General features: G+C 39.7%; 1 protein-coding gene and 1 non-coding gene across 2 annotated transcripts in view; one reads left to right on the top strand and one right to left on the bottom strand.

The window, feature by feature from the left end:
- Window positions 1–409: 409 nt before the first annotated feature.
- On the bottom strand, window positions 410–604 carry LOC131045593 (U2 spliceosomal RNA). The gene has a single exon (XR_009105840.1). It is a non-coding gene; the product is annotated as a U2 spliceosomal RNA (small nuclear RNA).
- An 18,594-nt stretch (window positions 605–19,198) lies between these two features.
- Window positions 19,199–19,736, top strand: part of LOC131045531 (uncharacterized) — a 645-nt gene continuing 107 nt past the window's right edge. Inside the window, exon 1 of the mRNA XM_057979124.1 lies at window positions 19,199–19,736. This exon is cut by the window's right edge and continues 107 nt beyond it. Coding sequence (XP_057835107.1) covers window positions 19,199–19,736 — 538 coding nt within the window.

Here is a 19,736-nt window from a genome sequence, read left to right as displayed (position 1 = left end):
ATACTTTCACATTTTTTTTAAAATTAAACTTATAATCAAATTAAAAGATGATATATTAAATATTGCAATCAAACTTACTGAATTTATATTTATCTCTTATCAAAGAATCTAATAAGAATATATCTCTTATCAAAGAATCTAATAAGAATTTGAGAATTTCAAAATAGATTCAAAGAAGTCAGTGAAATCATAACGAGGAAAACGAGGAAGAAAGAACATTTTAAGAGACGGGAAGCAAAATTCTAAAATACATGTGGGAACAATAATACTTTTGAAGGAATTTCAACACTCATCTACTTGAGTAAGATTGTAAGTTAAGGAATTTGTCGACCTATTTTCTCTATGTACAACATAAATTTCAACGGCACTTCAATTTTTCGATTAATTTAATTTGTTGATTGCTTTGGGTGTGGGGTGCGCCAGGCTTCTGCTGTAGTGCAATACAGAAGCGACGCTCGAAGGTCCTGATAGCAAGCTATCTTTTGGACTTTCCCCCTGAAGAAATTAATTTAATATCGTGTGGTTCATTGAACCACGTATCAGATATTAAACTGATAAGAACAGATACTACACTTGATCTTAGCCAAAAGGCCGAGAAAGGTATGAGTTGAGATTACCTTCTCTTAACTATTTCTTTCAGCCCTCTCTTCCCAATATCCTACCTTGCTTACATGTGGGATAAATATGTCTGTACAGCCATGCTCCACATCTGTAATAACCATTTTACATCCCCTCTTCTTTCCACCTCCAAATCATTTCTTCCCATTCCATTTCAACACTGTTACACTAAATCCAGCTGTTTTCCCTGCACCATTCAAAGAGATAACATACTACCGCTACAAATTCTGCAACTCTCTGCTGCCTGGGCAATGATTTTGATCCTCTTACATGAAGCTCTAAACGTTGTCCTCTTGCTACAAATTGGTTTTTCAACTTCTCATATGGCATTCATGCAATATTTGAAATCACTTACTTGGACTTGAATTAGAGATGCAGCTGTCATCAGACATTTCCTCTGATTTAGTCATTGGGTTTCAAAATTCTGAATCTTCCCTTGGTTTAGAAGTACAGCTGTGCACAAATGTTGTCCCAAATTGATAGTAGATTGTCTTGTTACAGTCAGTCACAGGTCACAATCAGGAAACACAGTTTCAAATGTTGGGGAACGCCCCTGCTGTTCAGGCATTTACAAGTACCTTATTGAGAGTGCTGAAATAGAAGGTTTGTGAGGTTGTGAGGCTTTGATGGGGCTGTTACAACTGATTCAGACCGGCTGAATTCCATGGCTGTATGGACATTTTATGCATTTTTGGCCTAAAAGTGTATTCTATGAAAGGCAAATTTTCAGGCAGAATCAAATATTGTGAAGTATTTTCAGTTTACATAGATGTTTCTTTAAACGTCTCATGCCTTAAAGATTTGAAAGAAAACTTTGAATCATAACTTTCATGAAAATTTTCCTTAACCTTCAAATTTAGATCCAGTCAAATGCAAACAAAAAATCAAGCTTACCTATGCTGAAATTAGAGCCTGAGAAGAGGGTATGGATTCCCATCAAAGCATACTTGAAAATCGATTTCTACTAGATCTTTTAACTATAAAGGCCACTTTCCATAGCATAGTCTTCATTAGAATTTTTGTGTAAAATTCAACAAAGAAGTTATGTATAAACTCTTTCTTGAGTGATTTAAAATTATTTTTAATATCTTTCTTTTTTAAAAGGGAGTAAAAATTTATTAATCACAAAATGCAGATACAAAGTAGCAAGGCAGGAAACCTCAGTAAAAGCCAACCATTAAAATTTTATCCTATTCTTATCTAATATTCAATCTATCACACTAGAAAGATCCGAAGGCAAAGGACTCATGTCAACAATATGCCATCCTCCAAGTGAGCAGACGCCCACTAAGCCAAACAATCCACTACACCATCCCACTCCTCAAGAATATGGGAAAAAGGGAGAGAATCAAAAAGTCCACTCAAACTGAAAATTTGTCAAAAAATCTGTGAAGAACCTAAGCTAGCCACCAATTAACCCCGTCCAGCCGCCTCTCATTCAACATAGAAACCAACACTTGTGAATCAGATTCACAAATAATTCTTTACCAAAACAAAACATAAACTCACTGTACTGCATACCAAATAGCAAATACTTTCATACAATTATTGATGTGAGGCCCTTTATACACTTAAGATACATTAAATAGTCACAATCTATTATGTATTCACAGAAGAGATTCTAGCAAAAACAAATATTAATCCTCTTCCTGATGATCCGAAACATCAATCGAAAAAATCTAATAAAAAAAATTACTCAATTCCTTGAACAATCCAAAGCTTCAACCAGGATTTGAGAATTAGTTTCAATAATGACTTGTTTATACATTTGGCTAACTGCCCAAGGAGAAGCAGATTTGATTGATAAAGCCTCTGCTTCGAAGTTAGTGGCATTTCCAAGACACTCAAGTCGGTGTTGAATTTAACCCAACCTTGAGGAGGCAGTTTCGAATTCTGATTACTACACTTCCTTTTAGTAGCATCCTCCATGCCATTCGATCTCATATCACTCAAAAGGTTAATATTGGCATGGACATTGACAGTCTCAATGACTTTACTTCTTACTGTGTATCACATGAAATAAGCTGCATTCAAAACGTTTCCTTTCAATGACACTCCCCTTGCAGTTCTTTACTCTCAGATTAAGGAAAAAAGGAAACTAGGGCCTCACCAGATTCATGACGGTCTGGAGAAGCCAGATTTTGGTTCTTCCCCTCCTAAGAAGGGCCGCAAATCATTCATAGAAGCTAGATCCCAGGATGGAGCGGCGAAGAATCAATCTAAACTATCGGATCTATGGAAAGTAGGGAAGGAGAACCCCCTTCCTGAAAAATAATGAAAATCCTATCATGGAATGTTAGGGGCCTCAATGCCCCTAACAAACAGAGGGTGATCAAAAGAAGGATTCTTTTGGTCAATGCAGACATAATCCTACTGCAAGAAACTAAACTAGAGGACAAGCATGCAGTAGCCTTTGGAAATGGAATTAGCTCTCTATTCCAAGCTTCTCTTCAATTGACAGTAGCATCAGAAGGAGCTTCTAGAGGATTAATGATAATCTGGAAGCCTTCTCAAATCAAAGTTGAAGGTATTTTATCTAGCAGGAATTGGCTTCTTGCCAAAATCACTCATCTTCAGTCAAACACTTCTTTCTTTATTATTAATACCTATGGCCCAGTGTCCCCACACAAAAAGCGACTCACATGGTCTTCTTTAGATTGAGTCTTGTCCACTTTAACTGAGGAACAAGTCTTCATTATGGGAGATTTTAATGCTATCAGGATTGCTTCAGATAAAAGGGGAGGAATTACTCACTTAGGGGGTTCTCAACAAGACTTCAATGGTTGGATTGAAAGGAATGGTCTTTTGGAAATAGATTCAGGAGACAACTCACATGGACAAACAGAAGAAAAGGATTCAGTAATATAGCAGAAAAAATAAACAGATTTTTCTGGCAAGGGGACTTGGGGCTCTTTCCTTTCACTCCCTCCTGCAATGTCCTTCCTTGTTCAAGCTCAAATCATTGCCCCATTTTGCTCTCTTTGCAAGGCACCCAGGGATCGTCCAGGACTCCATTCAAGTTCAAAAATATGTGGATGAAAGACCAAAATTTTCTTACATTGATAGAAAATTGGTGGAAGGAAGGATCTTTTAAGGGATTAAAACTATCCTGCTTCATTGCAAAGCTAAACTTAGTTAAGCAGAAACTACTCCAATGGAATTCTCAGCACTTCAAAAACATATTCTCAACAAAAAGATCACTAGAAGAGAGATTAGCAGCTCTTAATGATAGGATCATCTCGGTGGGAATGGATCAAGAATATTTTCAACAGGAAAGGACCCTCTTATTGGAGTATGAAGACATTCTTTCTAAAGAAGAAATCTTCTGGAAGCAAAAGTCTAGAGAGAAATGGCTCAGAATGGGGGATAAAAATACCAAGCTCTTCCATAACGTAACAAAACTCAGAAGAAGCAAGAATTGGATATCAAAACTGCAAATTAAGCATAACCAAAATCTTAGAGGATCCGAAGGAAATTAAGAAACAGATTATATCCTTTTTGTAGCGTCGTAAATTGTACGCACTTGCTAGGATGGTACAATTTCACACCTAGTTTAGCACCCGCCTTGGCGCATTTTGCATTTTGCACTGCATTTCCCCTTTAGCACTTAATTAATCAAATTAATTAGGTCTAAGGTCCTATTTCATCATCTTCCACATCATAAAGTTGGGCCCTTTCATTAAAGTGTGCCTCTTTCATTTTATTCCTCTAATATATCATTTAATCAAAAACCCTAATTAGGTCCTATTTTGAACTTGGGGGCTTGATTTCGGGGGTCAAAACATCTCGAAATCACCTGTAACTTCGGGATTCTCTCTAAAATCATCATATCCGACGGCCCTGAAAATTTGGTGAAAAGTTGTCGGGACCATGGCGCCCGGAGTGCACACAGTCCCGGACATTTTTCCCGAAATTTTAGGAGCGCGATCCAATCATAAAATAAAGCTTAACCCCAAGAAATTGGCGGGAGATTCAATCTCTAGGTCGGTCAAAAGTTGAAATTAAGACCTAGGGTTTCATATATAAGAGCTCTCTTTCTTCATTTGAAAGGATCCAAATTTTGGCTAAGAAAGGACCTTCTATGCAGCAAAAGGGCAGATCTTTGAAGACTTCAACAACATTCAACTTCCATCCATCAAGCATTCATCAATTTCATTCATCCATTTAGGGCTTTGAAGACATTGAAGAGCAATAAGGGATCACCGACTGAAGATTGGCTTGTACCCCTCCCTTGGGGTTGGGTATGATTTCATGTTGTTTTCATGTCTTTGCATAAGCTTCATCATACCATTTGTATTCATGCTTTAGATCACTTTGCATCTTGATTTGGAGCATTTACATTATCATTTACAAGCAATTAGGGTTTACTTTCTAGGTTGCTCTAGTTTGCTTACTTGCATTTTAGAATCTTGCACACACACAAGGTCTGCACACACACTACTTTTACAATACAACTTGGCTATTCATGGAGGTGGAAATCACCGAAGCGGGGGTTTGACTAAGGCAAAACCCTATATAGCTGCCCACCATACCTTTTCAGATATAAGTGCAGGTTTCGGGATTCGGACGACGCCACAAGTTGCAAATCCGACGGAAGCGGATCGAGACAGAGCTTCACACCAAATTTCAGAGCCAAAGACCAAGACAGGGGCATGGGGTGCCCTAGTCCTGCTAGGACAGGGGCACTAGGAGCCCTAGTCCCTGGGATAGGGGCGCTGAGCACCCTGGTCCTTCTATCGGACAGCAAGTTTCAGACAGCTTTTCAGGTTACCAAACAGTAGTTTCAGGTGCAGTTTCAGGAGCAGAATCAGGACAGTGGTGCCCACGTCCCCATCCCGAACATTTTCACTCCAATTTTAACTCCAGGTACGCATCTGCATTCTTGTCTTGTCCTTGTGTCTACAGCTTTCCATTGCTTAACTTCAATTCTGCAATTTTGTTATTAGCTCATACTTGCACTTTGAGGTTAGGAATTGAACTTGCATCATTTTATCTTTCAATTACAACAAAGGAATAGAAACCCTAATAGGTAGCCCGTGGCTCTCTCTTTCACAAAAAGAAGTAGCCAATTGTGTGATACCTCTAGGCTCTATCGTATTCCGCAATGTGTATCAAAAGGTAGGATTAGGACATGTTAGCCTAGTCTCACTTTTTCCCCTACACATTTTGGTGAACCCGACGTGAATCTTATTATTGCTTTCTCTTGCATTGCATTTGTTAGGTCTAGATCTAGATTTAGTGTGTTTCATTTAAGTTCTTTTTTTTTTTTTTTTTAAAAAGGAAAAAAAAAAAGAGAGTGTGTTTCTTTGCATTGTGTGTTTAAGTTTTATGCAACTTTTATTTCAAAATGTCGAATTTTTATTTGCAAAATGTTCATATTTATGATGATGTATGCAATTATGTCGATTATGAGTATAGCCAAGATGAATTAGATGAAGCTTTAGATGAGTTTTTGAACCCTAAAGATACCAAACCTTCATTTTACCAAAAACTCATAAACCTTGTTACTATGCCATTTCGTTGTGATGAGAAAGATAAGTCGAATGATTCCTCTCAAGGGTACATTCCTATCAACTCTTCCACTGAATCTAGTAACATGGTTGTTTTCAATGATCCCCTCTATGAAGAGATGTCACCTTTTGAATCAAAAGATAAACCTTTTAATAGATATGATCATGCTTTGTTGGATGATGCTCTTGATGACTTTGTGGCTTTATCGAAACCTTTAAACAAGAATAGAACTTCTAAATTAGTTAACATGATAAACCTAAAAGAGCATAATAAGCCTCTCTTTGAAGTCCAAGGTGCTTATCCTTCTCCCACCTTTCAAGTTCCTAAATCACCTCTCCTTACTGTCCAAGGAAGGTATGGTCATGATTCCTTTCTTACTCCGAATAAACCTATCATCACTGTGCAAGGAAGAAAACCTATGAGTCCTTATAGTTACGCCAAGCAATTAACTAGAGAGAGTTATCATGCGGTTGCCCATACTTATCATACTAGAAATAATAGGCAGCCTAATCCTCCTCCCATTACTCCAGTTTCTCTTCCTAATCCTCAACCAATTCTTCCGCAAGCTCCACGTATTTCACAGGTTCTTGGTAAGGAATATGATCTCATAGAACAACTTAAGGCTACCCCTGCTAAGATATCCCTTTGGGATTTGATCCAAACTTCTTCTGCTCATCATGAAATGTTACAAGATGCCTTGAAGGATTTGAATGTTCCTCCACCTAATGCATCTAGTAATATAGTGTCTTTGGTTAACTCTGTGATGAATCCTAAAGCTCTAATTGTGTTTACTCAAGATGAATTGCCTACTAGTGAAATTCAACATCAATATGATCCCTTGATGATTGTGGTTATCATAAATGACACTTCTATAAGACGAACACTGGTAGATAATGGCTCTAGCCTTAATGTGTGTAGCATTAATCTATTGCATAAGATGAATGTGGATACATCCCTTATTGAGCCTGACTCTCATCCCATTCGAGGCTTCGATAATGTGGCTAAGTCTTCATTAGGTATTATCACCTTACCTCTCACAGTGGGACCTGTTACTTTGCCTACTCCTATTCATGTTATGTCGGGAAATCTAACATACAACTTGTTATTAGGGAGACCTTGGATTCACAGTATGCAAGCTGTCCCCTCGACATTGCATAGACAAGTTAAATTTATTTATAACAATAAGACATATACCTTGATAGGTGATACTAATTTTCAAGCTTGTTTGCAAACATCTACTTCCAAAGGGGGTTCTCCTAAACCTTCCTCTTCTAGTGATGACTCTTTACCTATGGACGAATCATCACCCTCTGATAATCAAAATTCTTTGGATGAGTCTGAAGTTCCTGAAAAAGATTCTTCTAAGCTTGAATCTACACATGAAAAGGCTTTTGATCCTGAAGAAGTTCTCGCAGAAGACGATTGGGGATCTCTTGATTTTAATCCCAGCTTTGTAGGTGAGTATAGGGTTCCTCCTAGAGAGCTTAAAGTTGAAAAGAAGGAAGAAACTAAAAATCAATCAACCTTACCTGAACCTATGAGCAATAATTTTGTGGCCACTTCTCAAACTTCTTCTCCTCACACCTCTAATTCTGAAGGATTTGATTCTTTGTCTTATGAAAAACCACCTTCTCTTTCTGAAATGGTGGATCATTATGGTCGTGGTTTTCATATTTTAGCTAAGCATGGGTATAATGGAAATGGTTGTGGCACTCACGAACAAGGGATAAAGGTTTCTCTAGAGAATAATCTTTATGATGTGACCTTTGGACTTTGTTATAATCCCTACAAATGCACTAAAGCTTCTAAGAGACCATGTATTAGTGTTAATGTTATTTCTACATCTCTACCAATGAGACACCCTGAGTATATTGATGGGGATCCTTCATGTGCCTATGCTTTGGATGTCTTTCCTACTGATGATGCTTTAGCTGAATTTTTGGGAGCATATGACACTCTTCCTCGTTATCATCACAATAGGGGATTTCCTTATTGTTTGAACACTGAAGCTTATTTTGGAAGAGAGATTGATAATGATGAGATTGTGGAAGAATTCCCTCAGTTAAAGGATACTCCTCAACAAAGTAATCTTCTCATAAGTGACACCATTAATGTTAAGATGGATCCTTGCAATGAAGAAAAAATTATTAAAATTGGAAAATGTTTGGATGAAGAAGAACAAAAACAATATGCAGATTTATTGCATGAATTCCCTGAGATCTTTGCTTGGACATATTCTGACATGCCTGGTATAGATCCTAATATTGTTACTCATAATATTGTCTTAGTTCCCGATGCTAAGCCTATGAAACAAAAGATTCGAAAAATGAATCCTAAGGTAGCTTTGCTTGTTAAGGCTGAGATTGAAAAATTATTGGAGGCTGGATTTATCCGCCCTATTGATTATTCCCCGTGGATTTCAAATATTGTTGCTGTGGCTAAATCAAATAATAAAATAAGAATGTGTACCGACTTTCGGGATTTAAATAAGGCTTCTTTAAAATATGATTTCCCTCTTCCAAACATTGACATGATAGTTGATTCTACAGCAGGACATGCTTTGTTATCCTTCATGGATGGTTTTTCAGGATATAATCAAATTTTCATTAATCCTCAAGATCAATTCAAAACTGCTTTCACCACTCCTTGGGGTACGTTTTGTTGGGTGATGATGCCTTTTGGACTTAAAAATGCCGGCGCCACTTATCAACGAGCGATGACCCTTATCTTTCATGATTATATGCATAAGATTTTAGAAGATTATGTTGATGATATTTTAGCCAAATCCATTCTCCGTATAGATCATATTAAGATCCTTCGTCAAATCTTTGAAAGAATTCGTAAATATCACATGCGCTTGAATCCCTGAAAATGTGTTTTTGGTGTGGATAGTGGAAAACTATTAGGATTCATAGTTTCGCATCGTGGGATTGAGGTGGACACTAAGAAAATAGATGCTATTGTCAACATGCAACCTCCTAGAAATGTGTCTCAACTCAAAAGCTTACAAGGAAAAATTCAATCTATTCGTAGGTTCGTATCTCAACTTGCGGATCGTACTTTTCCTTTTACTCAACTTCTCAAAAAGAATATCACTTTTCAATGGAACGAAGATTGTCAGCAAGCATTTGAAGATTTAAAAGTGTATTTGGCTAATCCTCCTATCCTTCAACCTGCCGAACCTTCTAAACCCTTTCTTCTTTATACAGCTGCTTCCTCTCATGCTCTCGTAGCATTATTGGCACAACGTGATAAAGATGGTAAGGAGTGTCCAGTTTATTACATAAGTCATACCTTACTCGATTATGAGACCCGATATTCTGCGATAGAAAGACAATGCTTGGCCTTGGTGTTTGCGACTCAGAAATTGAGACATTATCTTTTAAATTCAGAAGTCCACGTCATGGTAAAGTTTGATCCTTTGAAGCATCTTTTCTCTAAAACTGATTTATCAGGGCGCCTAGCTAAGTGGGTTATGATGTTAACTGAATTTGACCTTAAATTTGTTTCACAAAGAGCAATTAAAGGGCAAGCGTTGACCGATCACTTAGTTGAGGCCCCTTCACCTTTCTCCTTCCCTAACCCTAAGTCTTTTCCTGACGACTTCATTCTTTGTACAGAGAAAGATGAAACTTGGGAGTTGTATTTTGATGGCTCTAAGTGTCGTACGGGATTGGGGGCAGGTGTTGTTCTGATTTCTCCTACAAAGAAATCCATTCCCTTATCTTATCGTCTCAATTTCCTATGTACCAATAACATTGCTGAGTATGAGGCTCTTATAGCAGGAATAAAGGCAGCCTTGGCTTTGAATGTAAAGCACATACATATTTATGGAGATTCTCAATTGATTATAAGACAAGTAACAGGACTGTATCAAGCAAAACAAGACAAATTATCACAATATAAAGACCTTGCTATCTCTTTGTTACAAAAATTCAATTCTTATACCATGGAACCTGTTCCTCGAAAAGATAATCGACATGCGGACGCAATGGCATGTGTGGCTTCTCTTGTATCTTTAGAAGACCCTGTGATTGATCTTAAATTTGTTATTCACAACCTTATTTCTCCAGCCATTGTAGATGATTCTAGCTTGGTGACATGTTGTGACTTTATAGACTCAGATGAATGGTATTTGCATATCGTAAGATACTTGACCGATGGTACCTTTCCTGATTCTGCCAATAGGAACACTAGGGCTAGAATTCGCAAGCTGTCTGCTAGATATATCATTCTTTCTAATGTTCTTTACTGAAGGGGTTATAACGGTCTTCTCCTTCGCTGTCTTAACAAATCGGAAATCCCTATTGCTCTTGAAGAGGCACATTCAGGTGCCTGTGGGGGGCATTTTGGAGGCAAATCCTTGGTTCAAAGGTCGCTTCGTATGGGATATTATTGGCAAACTATGTAGAAGGATTCTTTTTCATTTGTCAAGAAATGTCATCAATGTCAACAACACAATAATCTGATTCATGCTCCTGCCCAAGAACTTCGTTCTCATGTAGCTTCTTGGCCTTTCTCTGCATGGGGGTTGGATCTCATCGGTAAAATATCTCCTCCTTCATCTCAAGGACACACTTTCATTATAACTGCAACAGATTACTTTACAAAGTGGGTAGAAGTTGTTCCCCTTCGCTCTACTACTGCTGAAGTGATTTGTCGATTTCTTCTAGAAAACATTATTTCTCGATTCGGGATACCTTCCACTATAATCTCAGATAATGGGACATCATTTAAGAACAAGGACGTGAAGAAATTCCTCGAGAAATATCATATCAAACATCGATTTTCTACACCATACTATCCTCAGTCAAATGGTCAAGCCGAATCATCCAATAAGATAATTGAACAAATTCTTCGCAAAACCGTGAATAAGCATGGTAAGGATTGGAGTACTCAGCTAATTTATGCTCTTTGGGCCTACCAAACGAGTGTGCGAATTGCTACAGGAACCACCCCTTATAATCTTGTTTATGGTGCTGATGCTATTATGCCTTTAGAGTTAGAGATTCCATCACTTAGAGTTTCTCTCAAAGGTATAGTAGATGATGACTCTTATAGAGAACAAAGACTTCAACAGCTTGAGATGCTTGATGAACAGCGTATAAATTCTCTTGAGCATATTCAAGTGTATCACAAAACCCTACAATGAAGCTATAATGATAAGGTTATTCAACGTTCTTTCTCAGTAGGTGACTTAGTTCTCTATGAGAATCAGCGCAATGTGAATGCCTTACCTGAAGAAAAGGGAAAATTTAGTCCTAATTGGCTTGGACCGTATATTGTTATTGAAGATTATGGATCAGGTGCTTACAAAATAGCGGATGTAGATGGTACATCTCTTAAAGAACCTATAAATGCTATGCACTTGCGTAGATACTATGCTTAATTCCTCATTCCTTATCTTTCATTTCATCTATCTTCTTTTCAGTTCTTCAAAATTGGATAATATGTTAGCATATCTTTGTTAGAGCAAATAGAATTAAATGACGTTTTGTTTAATCTATATTGCTTTGTTCCTGACAAGCGTGTTTCTTTACTCTATGGTTTGTCTTGAATTCATCTATGTAAATTGCAAAAGATTTACATTTTCATTATGTTGGCATATTATACAATGTCTTTATGTGTTAAGTAGAATTGTATCATGTTGTGTTTTAATTAAATCACATTACTTATATGATTCTTAGGCTTAACACATATTTCTTCTCTATCATCAATGTAGTACTTGATCAAATATTTTATTTTTATTAAGTCACACATGTATCAATTTAATCATGGAGCATTGAAAAATCAATCACATAGAAATTAAAATTCAGAACATACATGTACATCACACAAATGTATTAACTTTAATCAAAATATACATTGTTTTAGGCATTAAAGATAACACATTTGAGACAAAGAGAAGCATGTATATATATGTGTGTGTGTGTGTGTGTGTGTGGATCGTGTGTTCATATACAAAAGTAGGTCACTATACATCCCAAAATGTGACCTATCCTACATCATGAGATCATCTCCTATCCCTAGGGCTAGTGGCTGGAGAGTGACAACCAGACGCTCCCTCCTAAGACAACCGTGAAGGTGGACCCATAGGTGTATAGCGTGATATAGACCGTGAATGACTCCGAGAGGAACTCCTACGATCCCTATCCATAAGGATCGCGCGATATGAGGTAGCCTCGGCCTGAGCTGCTGCTAGGTCACACTGTGCCCATTGAAGGTCATCTGATAGAACTCTCTCTCTCTCCCTCCATATTTCCACCTGTATTCAAAATGGGGAAAACAAGTCATCATGCCGACCCGCATTCCCTTAAGGCCTATAAGCAACCTGTGAGGAACTAGGGATCTGTGTCGTCATGGAAATATCTGTCACTGCTTGCTGGATCAAGGAATGCCACTCCTGCACATTACCTGTAGCAGTAGAATAGGTTTTGTATCAGTACCATTCTATGTCATCAAAACATTAATCAATCAATATAAAACTACTATACCTGGATCTCCCTCGCGCTAGTAGGAATCGTGATATGGTAGCATCTGTGACTGGGAACTACTAGGCTCCCCACGCTCAAATGATCTGTGCACGATGGGTACCGGTCTCCGTATCGCCTCGTGTTCCCCCTTTTGGGGAATGAGAGGGGGATCCAAGGCTATGGTATCATCTCCTGAATGGTGGGGAGCTGCATCTGACTCCTCCTCATCATCTCTATCCTCCTCCTCCTCATCATCCTCGTCCTCATCTGCATCCTTGTTCTCCTCATCATCATCTCTATCTGTGTCATCCTCCTCTCCTTCCTCCTCCTCCTCGGCACTAGGCTGATCTCCTATGGGTGGATCAGGATCTCCTGCCTCCTCATGACCCTCTCCCTCCTCTGTCTCCTCCGATCTGGATCCCTAATCCTCATCTCGGTCTCCATGTCTCCATGGACCTGGATGGCCTGTCAGGTAATCTGGTGGAAAGATAGGCCCTGGGTATGTCCTCACAAACCATGAGAGATACCTGCGCTGTGCTCCGGGATCTGCGGCGTAATCAGTGACCACATCCTGATCGGATCCCTCTATATCTGTAATCTCAATATCATCTTTCGTAGGTCTCGCTACTGCTCTGGGTCTGGGAAGGACTCGTGAGTGTCGAGTATAGATGGGTACATCGGCTGGAACACACTGCTCTAGCCCAAACTGCCTCCGTACTCGGTCAAAGTAGAATGGGACTATGATATGTGAGTATCGTCCTCTCAGTAGGCGGTTCCTCTGTAAGCATGCTAGCTGCCTCTCCATTCCATCCCATTTGTGCATCCGCAAATATGGTCTCCATACTGTCACCTCAGCTGTCAATCTATCGAATGTCACTCTCCAATATAGTAGATCCCCAAATCTCCACTCGCTGGTAAGTGGATAGGCGAACACCCTAGGTCGTTCGCTAGCCACACTCATCGGATAGCCGACAGGCCTAGTGCATGTGAAGTGCTCAAATATCCACACCTGCAGAAGTGTGCATGTCATCAACCTACAACCCTGTCCAAAAACATACTCCTCGAGGTCGTGATAGAGATGTGCAAGCATACTTCGACCCTAGGCATATACTCTCCTATGTCTCTCCATAGCCCTGATGCACCATGTGAGACCCCCATGCATGTGCGTACCTCGCCCATTAGGGCAGACAGCTAGTACAATGATGGTAATCATAAGACGTCTCACGAGGGGCACCTCTCTTGTAGGATGTAAGAGCCAACTGACCATGATGCGACCTCTCGTCTCACTCAGCATGACTCTCCCTATACAGTATATCTGCTCCCTCGGATGATCCTCCGCTGACCGGTCAGTCACGTATGTCATGGTAGCTCCTCTGATAGGTAGGCGAAGTATGCGATACACATCCACAAGTGTAACCGTCATCTCTCCTACTGGGAGATGGAATGTACATGTGTCAGGATCTCATCGCTCCATAAGTGCCATCAACATCGTAGGATGGAATCGAATGGTCGGCATGAGGATCGCATACCACAAACCTACTATCGATAGTGTATCCCTCTCTGCCTGAGTCAGCCGAGGAATCTGATCTCGCAGACTGCGAAGAATCTGCCCCGCAGTGTGCTCTCTCATGTATGGGAGACCCTGCGATGCAAAAACATCAGTGTAATCAGTACTCAATCATCAAAATCATCTATGTGAAAAACAAAAACTGTTGAACATCAAAAGCTAACCCTAACACCCCTTACCAAGCCCTGATTGGGACCATGGTGCCTTGAGAGGACCATGGCGCCCTTTAGGGACCATGGCACCCTGAGAGGACCATGGCGCCCTTCAGGGACCATGGCGCCCCACAGGGACCATGGCGCCCTGATAGGACCATGGCACCCCACAGGGACCCAGGGTCAGAGTCTAGGGCCCGCATTCGATCACAGAAAATTAAAGTCAACAGAAATGCAAAAAGTCAAAGTCAAAGTTTAGTCAACTCACCTCGTCCAGTGGCTCGTCATCGATCACGGCCTGTCGCATGATCTCAATCCTCGTAGGACGCTCCGGTCATCGTGAAGGCATGATGATGGCCATGTGAGCTCCGCTGCAATGAACAATACTCAGAAATCAACAAAGTGACAAATGCAATAGTCACTTTTGAGGTATATACTTTCATTCCTTTACCTTTGATTTCAAAACCCTAATTTTACTCTATCACTCATTTCATCATAACTTGAGTTTGGGAGGTGCGATTTTTGAACCGTTTGTTGTGTAGGAATTGTATTTTCGTTCCCTTACTCCTTGGATGTTCCAAAATGTGCTATGATGAAGCCCTTTCAGTGAACATCTCTCATCAATAATCTCTCATACAATTTGTCGTAAGTAAACATGTTACCCTATTTCACCTCCCTAATAAGAAAGCCGAAATAGGGGGGCATATAGCTACTCACAAATTTCATCACTTTCCTTAGTAAGCATTAGGTGATTTTGTGATCTAACGTGTGTTTTGCAAGGTGCGGTTCCTAACTGTGTACTGCAGATACCGCTGGGGGCTTCGTTCGACGGACTTATGGATATATCATTTTTCAAATAATGTTTACTTTCCTGTACTTTAGCTTGCATATGCACGTAGTACTCATATGACCACTAAAGTGGGGGCTAAATGTAGCATCGTAAATTGTACGCACTTGCTAGGATGGTACAATTTCACACCTAGTTTAGCACCCGCCTTGGCGCATTTTGCATTTTGCACTGCATTTCCCCTTTAGCACTTAATTAATCAAATTAATTAGGTCTAAGGTCCTATTTCATCATCTTCCACATCATAAAGTTGGGCCCTTTCATTAAAGTGTGCCCCTTTCATTTTATTCCTCTAATACATCATTTAATCAAAAACCCTAATTAGGTCCTATTTTGAACTTGGGGGCTTGATTTCGGGGGTCAAAACATCTCGAAATCACCTGTAACTTTGGGATTCTCTCTAAAATCATCATATCCGACGGGCCTGAAAATTTGGTGAAAAGTTGTCAGGACCATGGCCGGAGTGCACACGGTCTCGGACATTTTTCCCGAAATTTTAGGAGCGCGATCCAATCATAAAATAAAGCTTAACCCCAAGAAATTGGAGGGAGATTCAATCTCTAGGTCGGCTAAAAGTTGAAATTAAGACCTAGGGTTTCATATATAAGAGCTCTCTTTCTTCATTTGAAAGGATCCGGATTTTGGCTAAGAAAGGACCTTCTATGCAGCGAAAGGGCAGATCTTTGAAGACTTCAACAACATTCAACTTCCATCCATCAAGCATTCATCAATTTCATTCATCCATTTAGGGCTTTGAAGACATTGAAGAGCAATAAGGGATCACCGACTGAAGATTGGCTTGTACCCCTCCCTTGGGGTTGGGTATGATTTCATGTTGTTTTCATGTCTTTGCATAAGCTTCATCATACCATTTGTATTCATGCTTTAGATCACTTTGCATCTTGATTTGGAGCATTTACATTATCATTTACAAGCAATTAGGGTTTACTTTCTAGGTTGCTCTAGTTTGCTTACTTGCATTTTAGGATCTTGCACACACACAAGGTCTGCACACACACTACTTTTACAATACAACTTGGCTATTCGTGGAGGTGGAAATCACCGAAGCGGGGGTTTGACTAAGGCAAAACCCTATATAGCCGCCCACCATACCTTTTCAGATATAAGTGCAGGTTTCGGGATTCGGACGACGCCGCAAGTTGCAAATCCGACGGAAGCGGACCGAGACAGAGCTTCACACCAAATTTCAGAGCCAAAGACCAAGACAGGGGCATGGGGCGCCCTGGTCCTGCCAGGACAGGGGTGCTAGGCACCCTGGTCCCTGGGACAGGGGCGCTAGGCGCCCTGGTCCTTCTATCGGACAACAAGTTTTAGACAGCTTTTCAGGTTACCAAACAGCAGTTTCAAGTGCAGTTTTAGGAGCAGAATCAGGACAGTGGCGCCTGCGCCCCCGTCCCGAATATTTTCACTCCGATTTTAACTCGAGCTACGCATCTGCATTCTTGTCTTGTCCTTGTGTTTACAACTTTCCATTGCTTAACTTCAATTCTGCAATTTTGTTATTAGCTCATACTTGCACTTTGAGGTTAGGAATTGAACTTGCATCATTTTATCTTTCAATTACAACAAAGGAATAGAAACCCTAATAGGTAGCCCGTGGCTCTCTCTTTCACAAAAAGAAGTAGCCAATTGTGTGATACCTCTAGGCTCTTTCGTATTCTGCAATGTGTATCAAAAGGTAGGATTAGGACATGTTAGCCTAGTCTCACATTTTCCCCTACACACTTTTATTCTAATCTTTTAAACAACAATGAAGGATCTCATCTGCTGGAACAAAAAAAGTTGTTGGCAAGGATCCCCAAGATCATATCAAATGAACAAAATCAAATGCTAAATGAGAAAATAAAGTTGGAAGAAGTATTCCAAGCTCTAAACCAACTCCCCTCTGGTAAGGCTCCTGGCCCGGATGGCTTTCCTGCGGACTTCTTCAAGAAATATTGGCATATCTTAAGTCGGGACCTTTCAGAAGCTCTAGAATCCTCAAGAAGATCAGGGAATATTCTCAAAGAAGTAAACGACGCCTTCATAGCGCTCATTCCAAAGAAGGAGAAGGCAGAAAATCTTGGAGATTATAGGCCTATTTGCCTATGCAACACACTATAAAATTCTCTCAAAAGTGATGACTAACAGATTGAAGCCTCTCATGGATAGCATCATTTCAGAAGAACGGACTGGATTTGTTCTTGGTCACTCAATCCTTGATGGGGTGATTATAATGCAAGAAGCAATCCACACCCTTAAAAACACAAACAGGCCAGGTGTGATAATAAAATTAGACATAACAAAAGCTTGTGATGATGTAGATTAGCACTTTCTCTGCAAAATTATGCAAGCATTTGGCTTTGATAATCAATGGATCAACTGGGTATTTGAATGCATATCAACGCCTAAATTTTCAATTTTGATTCATGGAAAGCCAGCGGGATTCTTTTCCTCTTCAAGGGGTATTAGACAAGGAGATCCTTTATCTCCTTTCCTCTACGTCATAATGGGGGAGGCCTTGGGAAGGGCAGTCAAAGCTAGTTATGTTAATAATCTATTAGAGGGAATCAAAGTAACAAAAGATTTTGTAGTCACACATCAATAGTTTGCAGATGATAACCTTCTCTTGGGGACAGCAAATGTTAAGGAAGCCTCCCATCTTAATCAGATACTAGAAATGTATGGAAGGGCTTTAGGCCAATTTAGAAACAAGGATAAAACTAAAGTCTCTTTTTTCACTAGTCCAATCCTATTATAGACCAAAATTCTCACAATTCTAAACTATAGAGAAGGATGTCTCTCTTGTATTCACTTGGGCATTCCAATAGAGAGAGGTCTAAGGAACTCTAAATTCTAGGATCCTTTAAAACTAAAAGCTGAACAAAATGCAAATTCCTGGAAGGGCAAGTGGCTCTCTTGGGCGGGAAGGCTAGTGATGATCCAAGCAGTGATTTCGGCCCTTCCTATTTATCTCTTATCCATATTATCCTTAACATCTAGTGTTAATTCTTTCATAATTAAGAATATGAGAAACTTCTTCTGGCAAAACATTGAGGAGAAGCATAAAATTGCTTTAATAGCTTGGGACAAAATTATCAAGCCTAGATCAATGGGTGGCCTAGGCATCAAAGACCTTAAATTGTAAAACATAGCCCTAGGGGCTAAATTAGTCTAGAAGTTCATAAAAAACCCCAATTCAACATGGGTTAGAATGTTGGCAACAAAGTATCTACCAGACCAGGACCATCTCAACATCTTCAGATCAGGCAATTTTCCCAAGGGGTCCAAAACCTAGAATTTTATCATCTCCTGTAGAAATCTGGTTTCAAATTCAATTTCTTGGGATATTCATGATGGTTCATCTAGTCTTTTATGGGAGGACTCTTGGGGTGGCTATCCACCTCTGATAAACTCAATTAATATTCCTGTTGCAGAATACTGGTTTAAACAACATTGGGGTTCCCGAGTTAGAGACTACCTGGAAATGGTTGACATGTTGAATTCCCAAAGTTGGAGATGGAAATTAATGGAGGGCCTACCAATTCCAAGGGAAGATCTAGATCAACTCCTAGAACAACTAGAAGCAAGAAATACCAGTCCCAGAAGAGGGGAAGACTCTCTGATCTGGGCGCCATCCAAAATAGTGTAGTATAATTCAAAAGACGGATATAGAATTCTAGTCAGCCTTGCAGATCAGAACAACCAAGACATCCCTCTGAAGATGTTTTGGAGCCCCAAAGTCATCCCAAAAATGGGCATCTTTGCATGGCTAGCCTTTCAAAAAAAAATTCTAACTGCAGATAAGTTTACAAGAATGGGTTACGAAGGACCATCAAGATGTATTTTGTGTAAAGCCCAATCAGAGACAGTGTACCACCTCCTCTTGAATTGCCCCTTTGCTTCTAAATGCTGGAGATGGCTCTGTGCTAAGTTGGGTTTGTTTATAGCCCTGCCGAATGACATCAAGTCTCTACTCTAAAGTTAGCCCCTTCCTCTTAAGGAGAGCACCCTCATTCAAATTATGGAAATGTCCCCATCATGCTTAGTCTGGGAGATCTGGAAAGAAAGGAATCGTAGGCTATTTGAAGGCAAAGCTAAGAGGCAGGAATCAATTCTAAACTCAATTAAATCGGCAATAGTGGACTCAGTCAACTGCAGAATAGCATTTTCTTTGGATCATTCCAAAGTCTTTTCTTCATCGGATGAAAATATCAGGCTAAAGTGGCAAGGAATTAGAATTCCTTCATCCTTTGGTCAAAAAATCAATGCTAGAAAAGATGCAACCTGGTCCCCCCCAAAGCCTGATTGGGTAAAATTAAACTTTGATGGGGCATCCAGAGGCAACCCAGGCCTCTCTGGAATAGGTTATGTAATCAAAGATCAATCAAGAGCAATCACAGGGAAAATGGCAAAGCTAATTCCACCAGACACCAATAATATAGCAGAATTCACTGCTCTGCAACTTGTTTTGATGGACTGCATCAACCATGGCTTAAGAAATGTTTCAGTGGAAGGAGACTCGGAGATAGCAATAAATGCAATAAGAAAAAAAACTCCAAACTGGA

Source organism: Cryptomeria japonica, chromosome 10 (assembly GCF_030272615.1).
Source record: "Cryptomeria japonica chromosome 10, Sugi_1.0, whole genome shotgun sequence".
In the NCBI taxonomy this organism is placed as follows: Eukaryota; Viridiplantae; Streptophyta; class Pinopsida; order Cupressales; family Cupressaceae; genus Cryptomeria; species Cryptomeria japonica.
Note: the sequence above shows the minus strand (reverse complement) of the source record. Positions and strands in the feature narration are given on the sequence as shown.